Raw genomic sequence first — 18,318 nt, 5'->3', positions numbered from 1 at the left:
TGGCCAAATGCCTAATCAGGTATTATATTCTACCTACCAGAATCTACCTACCTACCTACCCTCTGCAGTTTCATTAGGTTGCAGTGGTGTTCTTCTCTCTCCATTATGTAATATTAAAGAGAGCAAGGATCCACTACAAAGGGTGGCAGCAATTATGGTGGGTGAAATGATTTGTAGGTATCCCTTACCACCCTCAAAGGAGCGTTGTAATTAGCATCTGCAAAGCACTTTGAGATATTCAGTGCCCTTCACCTATGGGAGAGCTGATTTCAGAAGCACACAGCAACTTTTCTTTTGACTTAACGGAAACATTAAATTAAGTTAAAAAATGAAGGAAACAAAAAACTTTCCATGAAAGTTACATTAAAAAATCCACTTCTTATAAAAAGAATAAATATTTTTTGACTCTTTCTGGTATTTTGGCACTTAAATAATCGGCCTGAGTTTCAACAGTGTTGAACAAGCAGCACCTTCCCATCAGATACCAGTGATGTGTCTCCACTAGAGTTCCCGCCATTGCTACCACTGTGGGGAAATTCTAAGCAAAGTATCTCGCAGGCTAATATCTTAATAAACACACTGCAACTGCTCCCACATACCAGACTTTATACTCCAGCCTCGTTTTACATGGAGCAGCCGTCTTAAAATATTTCCATTGGAGGCTTGTGAATTTTAGCACTGAGTTAGCTAAGTGGAACATTATTACAGTTGGGCAACTCACACATAGACATTTTGTTTTTGAGCTATGACATAAAAAAGGAATCTCCCTTTTAAACAACAATCTGAAAAAAACAGTTTACCAAAAAAAAAAGAGTATGATGTTACAGAGTGCGTTGGCAAAAATTTCAGTGCACTAAATAACCATAGCAGTAAATGCAGACAGCAAAGAGTGCAGTTTCCTAACACAATCAATACAGTTTATCTGAAGCTATATTAGATCAGAAAAACTCAACAGTCCTGATTCACCTCTCACTTACACCAGTGCAAGGCAGAAGTGACTCCACTAAACTGTATGGAGGTACACCAGCGTACAATAAGCAGGACCCATATCAGCTCTAGTCAATGGCAACAAAAGGGTGAAGGGAGACCATAGCAGAGATGTAGATAAGCTGCCAGAAGTAATCAGACTCTCCTATAGGTCTGCAGACAAACAACAAAAACCAACAACTCACCTGCCTCTTGTCATCAGGTGCTTTAAGGAAAAGTGCATTTATTACTGCAATGGTGTACGTTTGGATTTCTTGATCTGTCCTGTGTGGAACATGATTGTAATAATTATGGCAGATGGTATATGGAGACGAGCTTTAGAAATTATTTTTTCTTATTGTGTTATCTGAGAACAGAAAATTAAGCTGAAGACACAAAATATTCTGTAAATATGCCTGCTAATCAAGGATTAAAGTATTTGTATTTAATTTTAATTGCACAGAAATTAAAATTGCACACTTTAATTGCATAGAAAGCTCCTGAAATACGATGCAAGAAAAACTGCAGTTTATCTAACACCCAGTATTACTGTAGACAGCGTTTACCTAGCCATCTGACCATTATTTATCCAAAACACATTCAGTTTAAGATATCTTTCCTTCCCAACCTCACCCTCAGCAAGGGATGCTGTTCTACCCTACTAGCTTTCCAGACAATGGTACACAAATGGATCCATCTGCACCCTAACATTACTCACCATCTCACAATTAATGGTGTCTCAGCTCCATTTCCCCCCTTCCATTCAACCCGAAAGAAGCTACTACACAACCAGTTTAGCCAGAACTGGTGATAGACAATGGACAGTACCACAACGTTCATTACAAATTGTTCAGCCATTGTCAACCGAGGCTGCATTTAATCTCTCTCAGAGACTATATGTAATAGCTGTTCTCTTTACAACTCTGATTTTAAATACATTGCTTGTTCAAAAGTCATTATCTAGGATACTCACCCCTGAAGATGTGGGATTAACTGGCCAATTGTGATCTCCTGGGCTACCTTCTGGTACAGCTCATGGCTATTGAGCACCATAGACTCCAGGATTGCTAATGACCGTTGCAAGATAGAGATGTCGGCAGCAAATTTGTTCACATAACTTGCTATCTACAAATTTAAACATTTGAATAATTCATATCTTGCTTACATGCACAGGAAAAGGGAAGGGGGAAAAGGCAGGATTCAAAAGCAGAAGGGCAATTTATGTAGATGCTAGTTGTTAGATGTGCATAAATGAATACTAGGAAAGTATTAACCAGTTGTGTTTATTAAAATCAGAATACATTGAAGCAAATAATGAGACAGATTCTCAGCTGGTGGGAACTGGTATAGATTTGTTTAAATCAATGGAGCTATACCAATTTACCCCAGCTAAGTATCTGGCCAATGTTCAAACATCACACATTGTATGAAATCACCACTGAAAAATTGTAAGCCTTTTTTTTTTGCCAGAGGATGTTTTGGAAAGAGCGGGGGAGGAATATTTTATCCTCCGTAATGTAATAATCCAGCTTGGGCATTTTTCTCAAACTGTCACTGTTAAAAACAACCTGGTAATATCTTTTATTGGACCACTTTCTGTTGGTGAGACAGACAAGCTTTCGAGCTTACACAGAGCTCTCCTTCAGCTCAGTGGTAAAACAACAGTTGGGCAGAAGTGACTAAAGCAGCAGCAACCTTCCCAGTGAAAGCTGCCTTCTTCTAGCATAATCTACATGTGTTTTCCCTCTATCACCACATAACTTCCAATGTGAAAGAAAATCAACCTCTCTCAAAACCTATCTCCATCTTACAATTTTTAATTGAGCTGGCACAGCTGGCTCTAAATGTGGTTTGCTTCTACACGCATGATGGTAAAAACTCCTAATAACTACGACCAGCTAATAAGCGTTTCATCCCTACTGCAGGGGTAGGTCAACACACAGTTGTCTTCTTGTAACCAGCTCAGCACACTGTTTTTGCAGAGCAGCTATCACACCCCTCCCCATACCTATGTAACCAGTTTGGCTGTGCAGCAGAAGGTGTTAGACTGCATCGTCCTGCATGCTGCTGATGCCACTCTGTGTACATGTCCTCTAGGAACTCTGCCTTCTGCTGAGGACCTATGGGAGAACAGCCCAGATTTTCCCAGAATGCATGGACATAAGCTTGATTAAGCAGAATGATACGTGAAGATGCACAAAAGTTGTTTCGATGGCCAAAAAGCTGCTCCATGGGGACAAACTGAACCTTACAACTAGTAACTGGTTTCAGTGACTGTGTCTCTAACCAGTTACAAAATCATGGTTAAAAGCTATAGTGCTAACACAGCTTTAAGTTCTGCGCTTGTGAAATTCTGAGTGGAAGCAGAAGGGGGAAAAGCAGCTATGTTTGTAGATGTTTATTGTGTGTATTGTAGGCATCAAAACAAAGAGAAGAAACAAAATCTATTATGATACTGCTGCTCCTTCCGCTACAGTCTCCCACCTCCACCCTCTACCCCATTCCGCGCTCTGCATGAGTTTTTGCTCCTACAGATGATACAGTGGGCGTTCCTCAATTGGTAGTCAGTGGGGTGACCACTGGTCCAAATGTCTGTTAAGTTAAATATCCACACAGTTCTCTTATTGAAAGGCAGGAAGCAGAATGCCCGTATTTTTACCTGCTCTGCCTTAAAGCAAAAGGAACAAGGGGTGTGCATGATGGATTTTAAGTCAGGCAGCCAGGACACAAAGATCAACATTGCAGGGAAGGGAACACAGAAGTAAGTTGTGGAAAGTATAATCGAGCAACAGAAGAGCTAGCCTTTGTCTATACTGAGATTTCAGCCATCAGTGCAGCTGCATCAGTGCAAACCCCTAGTGTAGATATGATTTACACTGGTATATTACGATTTTCACAGGTCCAGCTTGCCATGCACGGTTTCAAACTGGATAAAATGTGCCAATGGAAATCATGCTTCACTGGTGTAAATCACATCTATATTAGGGCTTTTCACTGGTGCAGCTACACTGGTAGCTGAAATCCCATTGTAGACAATGCCTTAACCAAATCTACTCATCTGCTCCCCAGCCAGAACCTTTTTTAATTGTTGCAAATGTGCAGCCAGAGTATAACAAAATGGCTTGCACACACAGACTGCATCTACATTACACAACACTGGCAGTGAAAAGTACACTGTGATGTATAGCTACAGGTGTCAGCGAAAGGCTCTAGCAGCAGAGAAAGGCTTCAGTAGCTCCCAACTCCCAGAGCCTTTCACTGCAGTGAGGAAAAGCTCTGTCAGGGGAGAGACAGCTGGGAAAGGTTGCTGGAGTTTTTCCCTGGGGCAGAGGAAGGGTTCTAGTAGCAGGACACTAAAATTAGCAGTGTACATGGGAAGGCACTGCTTGGGGGAACAGAACTGTGTGGGTATGTACTCGAGTACATACGCACACCCTTCACGCGTATCTTTACTCAACTTGCTTAAGCCATGCTTCACCATCTACACTGCTATTTATACCCATGCTTGGTGCACTAAGCACGTAGGTGTACTACATGCCGCCCAAAGAAGGGTGCAGTGTAAGAAGCACCCTTACAGACCAGTAATATACTGCAGTCATCAAAAATTTTGCTGAAATGAAACATTTTGTACAAAGCAGTGAATGTTCATGGAAACTCCAGACACACACACGCACGCGCGCGGACACACACAATTCAACTGGTTTTACATTTTCCATAAAAGGTTTCGCAGCTCTGCCTAGCTCATGGGTGAATTAAGGGAAACTGAGGCATGGAGACTGAAGTCCCAGTTAATCAAAGCATTTAAAAACATGCATAACTTTAAGCATTTGAGTAGCCCCACTGGGGTATTGAAGTGCCTTGCTGAATCAGGTCCTAAATGTCTTGCTTAAGGGGACACAGGAAATCTGTGCTTTCGTCCCATCACCAAATAGAGGGGGGGAAAACTAATTGCAACTTTGCAACAGAACTGCGACCGAAGGCAAAAAGCATCAGATCCTTTAAACAGCAATCTGCTCATTAGTTACTGCCTGGAACATTTTGATGTCAGTATAGGTGGTGAAGGAGCTGATATGGTGTGGTTCACATGCCAGTCCTCCTGCAGAATAAGTTTTTCAAGTGATTATCTTATTTTCAAATAAAGGACTATTATTATTGCATTTGACTAGCGAACAACAAACTGTATGTCGTAAAAAAGACAGCTATTTTTCCTGGTGCCGTCCCCTTCCCATGCAGCACATATTAGAAAAAGGAGAGTAAACAATTCAACGGAATCAAGGGCATCCACATTACAAAGAGTTATGAAACAGGCATGATACTTGTAGCTTAAAAGTTGCTTAAAATGTCTTGAATAGGCTGAGATTTTTTCCAAGATGTCAAGAGGATTTTGACACACAAATACCATTGGTCATCATGAGAACTGTACATCCAAATCCTTTAGGTGGCTTTGAAAACCTCAGCCTAAAAGAACTGCAGTGTCAGTAGTGTGAGAGAAGATAGCAGGCAGGAGGGAAATGACTGTTGCTGACACCCAGTACTGGAAGAAAGCCATATGCAAAGTATAAAAGATGGGTGAAAAATTATATTACATAGGCTATTTTTTATCTTGGTATAAAAAATTACACATCAGAAATATAAGAGAAAGACATTTTCCCCTCCCACTGAAATTCATTTCTTTGAAAACATTTTTCAGAAGATTTGAATTTTTGTTTTAATACCAGTTTGAATGACATCTATTTCAATGCAACCGTATGCATTCGGATGTTGGAACTTGCGCTGCATTTAGCATCATGCCGCTTGTTGTTCATTAGACACGACTAAGACAATGTAGAGGTTCCTCTAAGTTCTCTTGAGGCTTCTGCCTTTGCAGTTAGATGTTTTTTCACTTTAATTTTCCCCTTCCAGCTTTGCCTCCATCTAGTAGAGAAAAGCCCTTCACAGGGGCAGGGCGGACATGCCCCCTAGCTTAGCAGTAGCTCTTCAGCCCCCATATCCGCACTGTCAGTGGTCACACAAGCCCACCAGCAACTTCAAAGGGTCTGGCTGGGGGTAATGGAGCAACGGATGCCCATGACAGAGAAGGAAGGCCCTAGCCCTGATCCCTGGCATGCACTGAAGGTCACGGGGCTCCACGTGAGTGCAGAGGTCCATATGCACATAATACATTGCACGGTTGGGGCATAACTATGCACCTTTCCTGCATCTCTGCCTTTCTCCTTTTCTATTTTCTCCCTTCTGCCATTCTTTCTTATTCTTTCTATTGATCCCTTCTCTGTTCACTCTTTTCTTCCTTCTCCTTCCCAGGATGGCTGAGTTAGGTGCCTCACTAGGAAGGAACTCATTTTTAATAGGTTGCCCAAGTGCATTTACCGATTAGGAACGTTGGGCCCAGAACACACGGCAGACATACCAATATCAGGCAGTGCACTTGCTAGCTTTTCCTGCAATTACTTTGCATCCTGCAGGGCAAAGGAAGAGGTTGGATAAGATATTAATTTTATTTGGTTGACAAGGAAGCATTTGTGGGCTTTGTACTCATTTGTTAGTGGGCTCTTCTGAACACACAGCCGTGCTGTACTTGATCAATGTCTTATAGAAGTCTGTTACAAAACAGTTGCATTCTATTCTCCATAGTAGAAAAATGTAAAATAAAACTACCAAACCTGTAAGATATTTTTAAAAACAAAAAAGATATGTAGTAAGACATATTCAATAACTGTTCTGATCAGTTTGGAAATCTGTCTGTAAATATCTACATCCCAGACATTTAAATAGGACACTCCACCCCTGCTCAGAAGTGACACTATCAGGTGATGAGTGACAGAAATTCTGTTTTGGGTTAACCATGTAAGCCAACTGACTTTAATGAAGTTACATGAGTGCAAAAGAGCAGACGTTGGAGCCCATATTTTTAAAAATCAAATGTCTTGACTGCTCACAAACAACAGCTTTGATTATGAAAATTGATTTTTTAAAATCTCGTTCTCTTTTCACTGTTCTGCTTATTTCCTATTTTTGATTCTTTCAGCTTGGACAGTGGAACTAAATTGGTCAGTTTCACTTCAGCAATAATCATTTTCTAACCAAATTTAGATAGCAGACACTGCAGGAAAATGTCTTTAAGAAAGAAAGAAAAGTTTCCATGAGATATTTTAATATTATTGCTACAGTTATTATTTTGTGAAAATATTACTATTCATTTTTAGACTTCTTATAAGATTATTTTGCATCAAGTTTGTCCCAGTAGTGTCTTTTTCATGAGACAATGTCATCTTAATAAAAACAGCTCTATTCTCTGGTTTTTTTAAGGTGTTACTATTTTAAGTAACACATACAATTACTATAAATGAAAAAGATTAGAGGGGAAAAACACTCTTTTTTCAGTTTGTTTAATTTGTGCATTTAGCAGTACTTTTGTATAATCAGTGTCACTGTTTCTATTATATCAGCAGGTTTTCCGGTTTGTGTGCGGAGAGAAAAACCATTTAAAACAAGAAAATTTGATTAGAAAACAAGAGAAATTAGCAGGGTGACAGAAGAGCAGGTGTAGGTCCCAAAACTACTTTTAACTCACTTTAGAGAGATAAGGTGGATAAGGTAATATCTTTTATTGTATAAATGCTGTTGGAGAAAAAGCCAAGCTTTCCAGTTACAAAGCGTTCTTCAGAGTCCCTTCATTTCAGTGTACAATACACCCAAACAAAAAAGGAAACATTTTGTCATTGCTCTTGGTTCAAGCCAAAGCAAGGCCCTGGCTTAAGTTTAAACTTTAGCTTTAGCTTACACTAAGTTGACATAAGGTACAATTAAGCCAGAGTGAGTGTCCACATAAGGGACAAATTTAACTAAAATCAGTTTCTAAACCAATAGAATTTTGTCATGTGCTTAAGAAATGTACCACAGACTTGATCCTGTTCCACTGAAGTCAACAACAGAGAGATTTCAGTAGAAGTAGATTCAGGCTTCACAACAACAAAAAAATTAGTCTGAAACAGCCCTCATCCACCCCCCCACCCCCCCCACACACTTTCAGATACATATTTTGCTGAGTTAATTACTACCTACCTGAATAAGAACATTTCTCTCCAAATGCTTAAAACCTAGACACACAAACTGACATTAACAACATATACTGCAGAGTAGAAATTTACCTTTTTAATGAATGCCACAGAGAATGTATCCCATGATACAATCCCATGATCCATCAGTTCAACAAATGCAGTCAGTGTAAAGGACAACATATCTCCAAAGCTGGAAGAGACAGGAGTCATAACAACAGTTACCAGTAATACAGCAGGGCAATGATAAAGGGAACAGTGGCAGGAAGCTCTTAGAAAGGCAAGACAACAAAGCCAGAGACCTGTTAAGAGGCAAAAGCAGAGCAAAAGAGGCCGTGCAACAAAGATACTCCAAAACACGTTAGCATTGGCATCAAAGACTATCTCCTGGAAGAGACCAACTCGCATTTGTGAGAAAACTTCATGCAAAGCCCAAGAAAATCACCCAGTGCAGATTAAACCTCTCTTTTAGTTCACATTTTTAGAGCTGAGGGAGGAAATCAAGCTGAGTCCTACTTTAGCAAATGAAGTGGACACTCCCATTTGAATGTCATCTTGCTTTTATACCAATGTGTCGGATGTGTTCACAGAAAGTTAGTGAATTGTTAATTCCTTCTCTTCACAGGAGATAAATAGAGGAAGTATTTAGAGAGAGACTACCTGTGTTGTGCAACAACTTTTCCAATAATTAATGTTTAAAATCTATTTACAGAAGGAAGTCACTATTTAAGTTGCTTATAGGCAAAATTCTACCACCCTTACTCCTGCTGAGTAGCACCTCAAGAGTTGTCCACTGAAAAGTTGCACCAATTTAACTGAAGATGCAATTAAAATAGATTTAATGAAACCAGAGCAAAAGGCTATGTGGACATTTGTAAACTGCATTAATATCAATCTAATTTATATCAATTCAGTGTAAGTCAATTAGGAGCAGGGTTAAACTTAACCCAAATACCAGACTCGGACTAAAATAAGAGTATCTACACAGAATTTTGTCCCATTTAACTTTCAATTTAAATAATTTAAGTTAAGCCAGTTAACTTGTGTGCAGTCAAGGCCTTGGTGCATCAGCAGCCCTATTGGTTTCAGAGGGGCCATTCAGAGAGTAAGGGACTACTCAGCATGAGTGGTAGTGACAGAACTAGGTCCTACAGGAGGTGACATGATCCTTCAAGGTACTGAGCACTCTGCCACTGATCCAGCAACATACTGAAGCATGTGATTAACTTAAAGCACAAGAGCACTCCCACTGACTTCAGTGTGACTTCTCAAGCCCTAAAAGTTAAGCACATACCTAAGCACTTTGCTGGATCAGGCCAACATGGTCAGCACCATTCAGAAATGAGCCCAATGTCCTGGTGGCAGTTAAGGAAACTTTGATTCATAATCCTTACTGGTATATTTGTTTTGTTTTACAAATCCTGCACCAACAAAGACAAATTGGTTAACATCTGCTCAAAAGGGAGGATTAACTCGATACAGAGGAATGAGACAAAGTCTATAGGAAGGATCACTGTTGCAACTAGCACTCATTGTTTATGGGAAAAATTGGGGACTTCCTTGTTAATCTAGCATTAAGTGGTATTTTAACTTATCCAAAAATATAAAACTTCTATCTTTATTACAGCCTTTGGTTGAAATATTTGAATGATACTAGTTTTTAGGTCCATCTTGCATCTTTTAGATGCGCTTGCTTTGGACAACTTTTTGTCCTGTTAAATATTAAGTGCTTTTTCAGAGCTGGGGGACTTCACCTACACAATTAGAGGAAGAGCATAGCTCCATTGGTCTAAACATAAATGGCTCCATCCTATTGCAGTGACATTGTAAAATTAAAGAAATATCTTACAACTTCTTAGTTTTGTGAACAAGCAATATTGTAAATACTATTTAAAGGTGGAAACCAATGCAGAGTTCAGGTAATCCTCTGTGAAGGGAAGTATTTTGGAATCCCTTACATTCCCAAGGCCTGGTCTACACTTAAAATTTAGGTTGACATAGCTGAGTCAGTCAGCAGTGCCCAATGTAATTATGCTGACTTAACACCCAGTGTAGACACATTCTTCCATCAACCTAGCTACTGCTGCTCAGGGTAGGTGGTGTTCTTACACTGATGGAAAACCCCTTCCATCAGTATAGGCTGTGTTTAGACTAGAAGGTTATGCTGGCATAGCTACAGCAATCTACTATAAGTGATTAATAAATCTAGGCTACATTAAATGTAAAGGCCTTTGCCATAAGAAAATATAAAAGAAGATTGTATCCTTCTGTTGCTTCTTTTTGTTGTATAAATAAATTCTGGTAGATTTTTGACACAGAAAAACATATAGGCAATTTTCTGATTCCTTTTTATTGCAGAAATCCACATCTTACCTACCCTGGGAGACTCTATAGCAGTTGGAGAGCTAGTGAAATTTAAACATCACAAAAAAGTGGAAGATGAACAATTGAGAAGGGATTTTTAGGTCACTCTGTTTAAAGTCTTTGGGGTTTGGTTTGGTTTTGGTTTGTTTGTTTGCTTGCTTGCTTTTGGTAACACTTACTCAATGCCAATGCCTAAATGGTTCTTGGGAGAAAGATACCGTTGTTAAAGATTCACTACACCTGCCTCTCCAATTAAGGTGTGAGCTCTTGTAATACACATCTCCAAGAGCTCCAAGAAGTCCTCCACTAAATCACAGATCAGATTTGACATTTCTGAGTTAAAAAAAGCAAGCAAAGTTCATATTAAGCATAATAGCTTCATTTAGCTTAAAACTAAACCAATTTAATGACACCCTAATTCTGAATGAGTGTTTGCACAGGGCTTTAACATAATTTAACTAATCCACTTTAAATTCACACCTTTAGTTAATTTGGGTTAGCTTTCCTGAGTCCAAGCTCAGGTGGCTACCCCAAGCCACCACCTGTACTGCAACATCTACATTGCTATTTTTAGCATGCTAGCTCAAGCTGAGCTAGTGCAAGTTTGTCTACCTGAGCTGGGAAGCACGCCTCCCAGCTGTAGTACTCACATACCCTAAGAGGGAAACCCTCTAGCTTGAGTAGCCAAGTTGTGTGTACAGGAGAGACCCTGCCGGGGTTAAAGGAAAGAATTCAGCCTTACAGTTGCAATATCCCCAGTGGTAGGTGGAATCTACCAGCCCCTACCTCCAAAAAACCTGTCTGCTGGATTGCAAGGACCCACAGAAGAGAGAGAAACCACTGCTGTGTGGCACAAATAGAGGGAGCATCCTTCCAACATAGGCTCTAAGAATCCTGCATGATCACAAAACCATACTAGTTCTGCCGAATCCAATGCCAGCTGCACCTGCGTGAGCGGTGGAAGGGACAAGATTTGGCCTCCAAAATGAAAAACAAACAGTGCTTCATGTAATGAGTCTGCATTCCTCTGATACTTTGTAAGTTAAAGCTAACACTTGTTAACTACAAAATTCTCATCTTGACCCACCAGGTGTCACTATAGCACTTCAAATAATTAGTAGAGAGAGCAAAATGAGCTATAATGTTGGGACTAAGCAAGTAGAAATTAAAAATAAAATCCATGTCCACATAAACATACATCAGTAGGAGCATAATATTACAGCCACTGGTAAGCTTAACAGAGGAACATCAGAAATAGCACAGCCAAGCAATGAAAGCCATCCCAAGAATAATTAATTGACAAGTTAAGATTTGAGCAGTGTATTAAAGCCTGGATCAAGATTCACTTTATTTTTTTTTAGTTTACAAAAAATGGTTAACCTTTGTAGGTGGAATTAACAAACTCCCAAGCAAAATATAAACGTAGTTTTGTTACTTTATACTAATACTTTCACATAGACATACACAATCATACCATTAAGAGAGGCAGATAGTATAATGGCTGCAAGAAACTTCATGGAAATCCAGGTTTGTCCATATCAGTAATCCAAGAAAATAAATAGCATATGCCATCTAATACAAAATCTCATCCCACCAGTGTTTCATTCATATTGAATCAGTAGGAAGAAGGATCTTTTTCTATACACATTTGTAGCAAGATCTTTCATTTTACATCTCATGAGGCACAACCAACCCATAAACACCAGACCCTTTCAGCCTTTGCAAAATGATTTAACAATCTGGTGTTAATTCCTGATGAAGATGCTGTTAGTGTATGCCACCACAATAAGGATGACATACATTTTGTTTAACGACCAAAGACAAAGGTAAATGTAATCTCCTATCCTGCTAACACTGAGATTTTAATGAAGACTGAGATCAACCAAATTAAACCACTCTGCTGATTTATTTTGTATTTATTCTATATCCATTCTGAACTTTGATCTTCGCCACCTAAGTCCCAGCATGTGATGCACCTATAGGTCCCTTACTGAAAAGTCAGTCACTCATCTCTTCAAAACTATATTATTTGAGACTTTTTTTGTGTGTGTGCATATCAGACCAAAATCTGTGAATCACTTCACTTTCCTGAAAATTTACTGCATTCTCATGCTTATGAAACTGACGAAACAATAGGAGGTATTTGGTTTTTCCTGCAAGAAAATGAAACGAATGTTTCCCTCGTTTTTCTCCACACGCTCATGTTACTATTATGTCTACATTAGAGAAACAACTCTGGGCAAAAACATTAGTTACAATGTATCACTCTTCATACATGTATACATGATGTGCCTGAGATTGTTAAAGCTGTCTAAGGAATTTGGATTTCCAATTAAAATAAATTAAAATTAATGGGAATTGGACATCTAACCCCCTTCACCCCAACCCCCACCCCCAAGCAGCTCTACATTCACATACATACACACTGGAACAACATATTCCCACCAGGCATGATAATGCTGTGATGGAAAGCTACTGAGATCTTTTGATGACTCTTTAAACTAAGGACTTGCCTATACTTCAAACACTACAGCATCACAGCTGCAGCCAACTACGTCAATGGGAGGGATTCTGCCAATGGTGTAAGTAATCCACCTCCCTGGGAGGTGGTAGCTAAATTGACAGAAGAATTGTTCAGTCACCATAGCGCTGTCTACATTGGGGGTTAGGTTTTAGGTTGGCTTAACTATATCACTCAGGTGTGAATTTTTTCACAGCCCCGAGCGATGTAGGTGAGTCAACCTAACTCTTTAGCATAGACCAGGCCTTGTGACTTAAAGTGTTTTTGCTATCATGTGGACACAAAGATAGGATTATAATTCCCGGGTGGGGATGTATCAAGAGTCATATGATATGTGGTAAAAGATACATGGACAGGATTGGACAATAACTGTTAATTGTCACTAGTGGCTAGGATATCAGCTCGCCAAATTTAGTGGCTGGGGGAAATTCACTTCAATTCTAGAAGGGGTGGATAGAAGCACAAAGGCACCTGGGAAGGATGGAAGGCTGCAGGGACAATAATTGCTGTAACTCAAGAGGAGGCCAGGGGAGGGAAGCAAATCCATGACTCAAAAGCCAAGGGAAGAAAGGTGCTAATTTCAAGCCCTGTATAAAGTACTTGTGCTTACAGTGGAGTACTGAGCAGCTCAGGAAGTGTCAGTCTTATCTGCACAGATCATGAGCCTGATTCTGTGCTGCCTTGCACCTTGTGTAAATCATTCTCAATGTGAACATAAACTGCTACCAAATGAGACTGATAGCCCTTCGCACTGCCACATTGCGCAGGTGAGAACTACTAAACAAGGTGTGAGGCAGTTGCCACGCGTTTTCTAGGTAATATAACAGGCGTTGCCAAACTGTGGCTCATGAGCTGCATGCAGATCTTTTACAGTTAAAATGCAGCTCCTGGAGCCACCTATACACACCCCATTCTCTGCCTACAAAACTGAGGCTCGGAGCTTCTGTCCTGCGGTGGAGTGGTGGGACTAGGGGCTTAATGGCTTTAGCCCCATGGATGGGCATTGGGGCAGAAGCCCCGCACTCTGGCAGGCCCCTTCCGCGGGGCAAGTTGTGCATGTCACGGGAATCAAACTTCTGAAGATTATTGTATACGGCTTGGAGGTTCGGTAAGTTTGGCCACTCGTGTAATATAACAGTATATCTAATTGTGTAATAACAATGCTGCAGTTATCACAAATCATATTTTTGTGCCCACCAAGTACCAGTGTAACAGTACTTTGGGTCCAACTTCTCAAGCTTTCAGTACAAAGGATTAGCCATTATTCTACCAATGTTCTACCCACCCAATATTCTACCCACCTGTATCTTCGAAAAAAGTATTACTTGTTAACTCAGCTAGGCTTGCGTCTTACCTCTCCATTATAGCCTGAGGGCTTGTCTATACTTGGAAGTTAATGTAGATTAAGGAAGAGTGAATGTAAAGCACAATAGCTATTCCTGAACAACTCAATGTGTAGACACTCATTATGGAATAAAAGAAAAGGAGTACTTGTGGCACCTTAGAGACTAACCAATTTATTTGAGCATGAGCTTTCGTGAGCTACAGCTCACTTCATCGGATGCATACCGTGGAAACTGCAGAAGACAGTATATACACACAGAGACCATGAAACTATACCTCCTCCCACTGTCCTGCTGGTAATAGCTTATCTAAAGTGATCATCAAGTTGGGCCATTTCCAGCACAAATCCAGGTTTTCTCACCCTCCGCCCCCCCCCACACAAGTTTGTGTGTTGGGGGGGGGGGGGGCGGCGGAGGGTGAGAAAACCTGGACTAACACGGCTGTTACTCTGAAACCTGTCATTCTGGAATAAGACATTGTCTAGACTACCAATGCGTTGCTGCGATAGCTATACCAGTGGAGCCTCCTAATGTAGGGCATGGCTACACTTGCAAGTCAGAGTGCATTAAATCAGCCCTGGGCACCCTAACTCCTGAGGTGTCCACACTGGCAAGGCACGTAGAGCGCCTAGACTCTGCAGCTGGAGCGCTCCTGGTAATCCACCTCCACGAGAAGCATAGAGCTTGCTGCGCCCTGGCTGAAATGTGTCAGTGTGGACAACGTGTTACATTACTGTGCTGTGATTGGCCTCCAGAAACATCCCATAATCCCTTGAAGTCAAGTGCCCACTCTGGTCATTGTTTTGAACTCGGCTGCAGGCATGCGGATATTCCCTTTCAAAGCTCCATTTCTGACAGGCGGCAGGCTTATCTGCTCCGGGACACAAAGCAAACCTTTACTGTGGAATGCTCCTGCTGCAAAGGCAGGCGTGTGTATGTGTGCACGCATATGCACAAGGGGCAGGGGCTGATGTCCGGGTTTCCCCCTTCCCCCTGCCATTGTCAGAACTTACAAGACAGCATGCTGACACACTCTCTGCCCCCCAAAACACACGGTTTCTCCCAACACCTACACACAACACACTCCCTGTCACACTCCCCCCCCCCCATATTCGAAAAGCATGCTGCAGCCACTTGCACACTGGGATAGCTACCACAATGCACTGCTCTCTGTGGCGTTGCAAGAGCTGCTAATGTGGCCAGGCCACTGCGCTTGCAGCTGACAGTGTGAACACATGGCAGCACTTTCCCTTTTGCTGTCTCCGAGGGCTGGTTTAACTCCTGGAGCTCTACATCTGCAAGTGTAGCCATAGCCGTAGACACAGCTTACACCAAGCAAAGGAGTTGTACTACCAGCATAGCTAAACCACTTGTACAAGTGATATTCAGTTATGTCGACAGAAGCCCTCCTCTGTCGGCACAGCTGGATCTCTGCTGGAGGTTTTGTCAGCGTAGCTATCACTTAAGTGACAACCCTGACCAACATAGCAACACAGGACAACAAAACTTTGTCATGTAGATCTAGCCTAAAGGTATGTCTACACTACCTTCTGGATCGGCAGGCAGCAATTGATCCAGCTGGGGGGGGTTGATTTATCGCGTCTAGTCTAGATGCGATAAATCAATCCCCGAGTGCTCTCCTGTTGACTCCTGTACTCCACCACCGCGAGAGGTGCAGGCAGCAGTCGACTCACCACAGTGAAGGCACCACAGTAAGTCGATCTAAGTATGGCAACTTCAGCTACGTTATCCACGTAGCTGAAGTTGCGTAACATAGATCGATTCCCCTCCCCAGTGTAGACCAGGGCTAAGAGTTCCTTGTTCTGGTTTAGCATAATCTGCTTTGTGGATGCGATTCAGGAGCTATTCAGGAACAGGAATAACTTCATGGGTAGACAAGCCCTCACCCCATTGCTCTAGGGCCAGCAATTTGAGTGCAATCCAATATTTTACCCAAAAGCATTGGTAAATAGGTTTTGAAAATAAAATAAAGGCAGTCAATAGGACAAAAGGGACATAGATTCTCCTTCAGAGCATAAAATTGTTATACAAACCTCACAGGGCAACAGATCAAGGTTTAATAGTGTCACCTTTCCTACAATGGTGTGTACGAGTGACTGTCGGCAACAAAAAGAGGTAGCAGCACTTTCTGAAATAGCAACTCAACTTGTTCAGCAAAAATGACTCACCCTTTTTTAATATTAGTTTTTGCTTCTCTGAAGTAACTAGTCACAGAAACAGGAAGGGGAGGCTGCGTGTGACACAAGGAGACTCATTCTTTTCAAAACTTTGGGTTCTAGGATTTTTAACTCATGATCCATTGGATCTTTCCATATCAGTCTGCTACCTAAATGAAAACTGCAGCAAGGAATACTTTAGACAACTACACAAATATTTACTCATTAAGATTATATATATATATATAGTACATTAAAAATGAAATAGGAAAACAAGTCCCAGAAATATCTATCCCTCTTATAGTGAATGGTTCTGGTGCTTAAGACCTGACATACAGAGACAAATCCTGTTCTTTATTGGAATTAGAAAAATGTTCCCTAGGATAACTGTATCAATGTATTTTACACCGATGCAAGCTCATGTAGATACACTGTGCTGATATAAGGTGGGGCTTATGCTGGTGTGACTTAAATATGTAAATTATCTGAGTAAGCCACACTGGCGTAGGCCCCTCTTTGCACTGGTGCAGCATATCTACATTAGAGATTTGCACTGATGTCAAACTCAATGCAGTTACACCTGTATGAATTTCTCCAGTGTAGCCAAGACTTTCCTTCCACACATTAATGGGACTACTAGATGAGTAAAGCTCATCTACATTACAGATATAACGAGTCAGCAGACCAGGTTGCAATATAGTTAAAAGTCCAGGGCAGTGCTTTAGCCCTGCTAGAGGGACATGTTTAGAAGCTGGGACAATCACATAAGCTAATGCAGAGAAGCCCAGTGGTGAACAAAATTTAGACCTTTACCAATACTTCATCAAAATAAGGTTTCAGAGTAACAGCCGTGTTAGTCTGTCTTTGCAAAAAGAAAAGGAGTACTTGTGGCACCTTAGAGACTAACCAATTTATTTGAGCATGAGCTTTTGTGAGCTTCATCGGATGCTCACGAAAGCTCATGCTCAAATAAATTTGGTTAGTCTCTAAGGTGCCACAAGTACTCCTTTTCTTTTTTCATCAAAATAGATGACCTGCTGGGAAATAGAATGAGGCACAGGGAGTGGAACTACTCCTTTATGAATGCAGCAGCAGCATTTACTCTCATACAAGTGAGAGCCACAAAACATCCCCCTGCATGAGACACATCATGCCTCAGTATGGTTGTGGCTCATGGAATTTTAAGGCCTTCTCACATTTCATCTGCTTCATTCTATAATCTAGTTTTCATGTTAAGAATCAAGGCATTTTGTACTAGAATGAGACATAAGATCTTTACATTGTTACATGGTTTATTTTCTTTAAAATGTTTTAATTAGCAATGATTCACCCATGGATGTATTAGAAGTTTCTTTACAGCAGCTTTGACACCATGATTTACCATCATTCCAATGGTAAGCTGCATTTCCTGTGTGATAAACTACACCAAACTGTCAAGGTGGCACATCCATGACTAAGTGATTGATTAGACTTTTGTTTGGTTGTTTAACTATATTTAAGATTTTAATTTTGTAGCCCAATATAATGATTACAATACATTTTATGGCCACGATTCAGCAAAGTATGTAAGCACGTGCTTAACTTTAAACTAGAGCTGTCAAGTGATTTAAAAAAATGATTGCTACTAATTGCGCGATTTAAAAAAATTAATCATGATTAATCAAGCTGTTAAACCATTTATTTAAATATTTTTGATGTTTTCTACATTTTCAAATATATTGATTTCAACTACAATACAGAATACAAAGTCTAAAGTGCTCACTTAATATTTATTTTTGATTACAAATATTTGCAATGTAAAAAACAAAAGAAATAGTATTTTTCAATTCACCTAATACAAGTACTGTAGTGCAATCTCTTTATCATAAAGTTGAAAATACAAATGTTGAATT

General features: G+C 40.5%; 1 protein-coding gene across 1 annotated transcript in view; it reads right to left on the bottom strand.

The window, feature by feature from the left end:
• Positions 1-18,318, bottom strand: part of ELMO1 (engulfment and cell motility 1) — a 413,997-nt gene that overhangs the window by 254,051 nt on the left and 141,628 nt on the right. Inside the window, exons 8-10 of the mRNA XM_073332875.1 lie at positions 8,115-8,214; positions 1,940-2,091; positions 1,173-1,251 (exon numbers count right to left, since the gene is read on the bottom strand). Coding sequence (XP_073188976.1) covers positions 1,173-1,251; positions 1,940-2,091; positions 8,115-8,214 — 331 coding nt within the window. The remainder of the gene's footprint in view (positions 1-1,172; positions 1,252-1,939; positions 2,092-8,114; positions 8,215-18,318) is intronic.

The sequence above is a fragment of the Lepidochelys kempii genome, chromosome 2 (genome assembly GCF_965140265.1).
Source record: "Lepidochelys kempii isolate rLepKem1 chromosome 2, rLepKem1.hap2, whole genome shotgun sequence".
Taxonomy (NCBI): Eukaryota; Metazoa; Chordata; order Testudines; family Cheloniidae; genus Lepidochelys; species Lepidochelys kempii.
The sequence above is the reverse complement of the archived record's forward strand: the minus strand, read 5'-3'. Positions and strand labels throughout refer to the sequence as shown.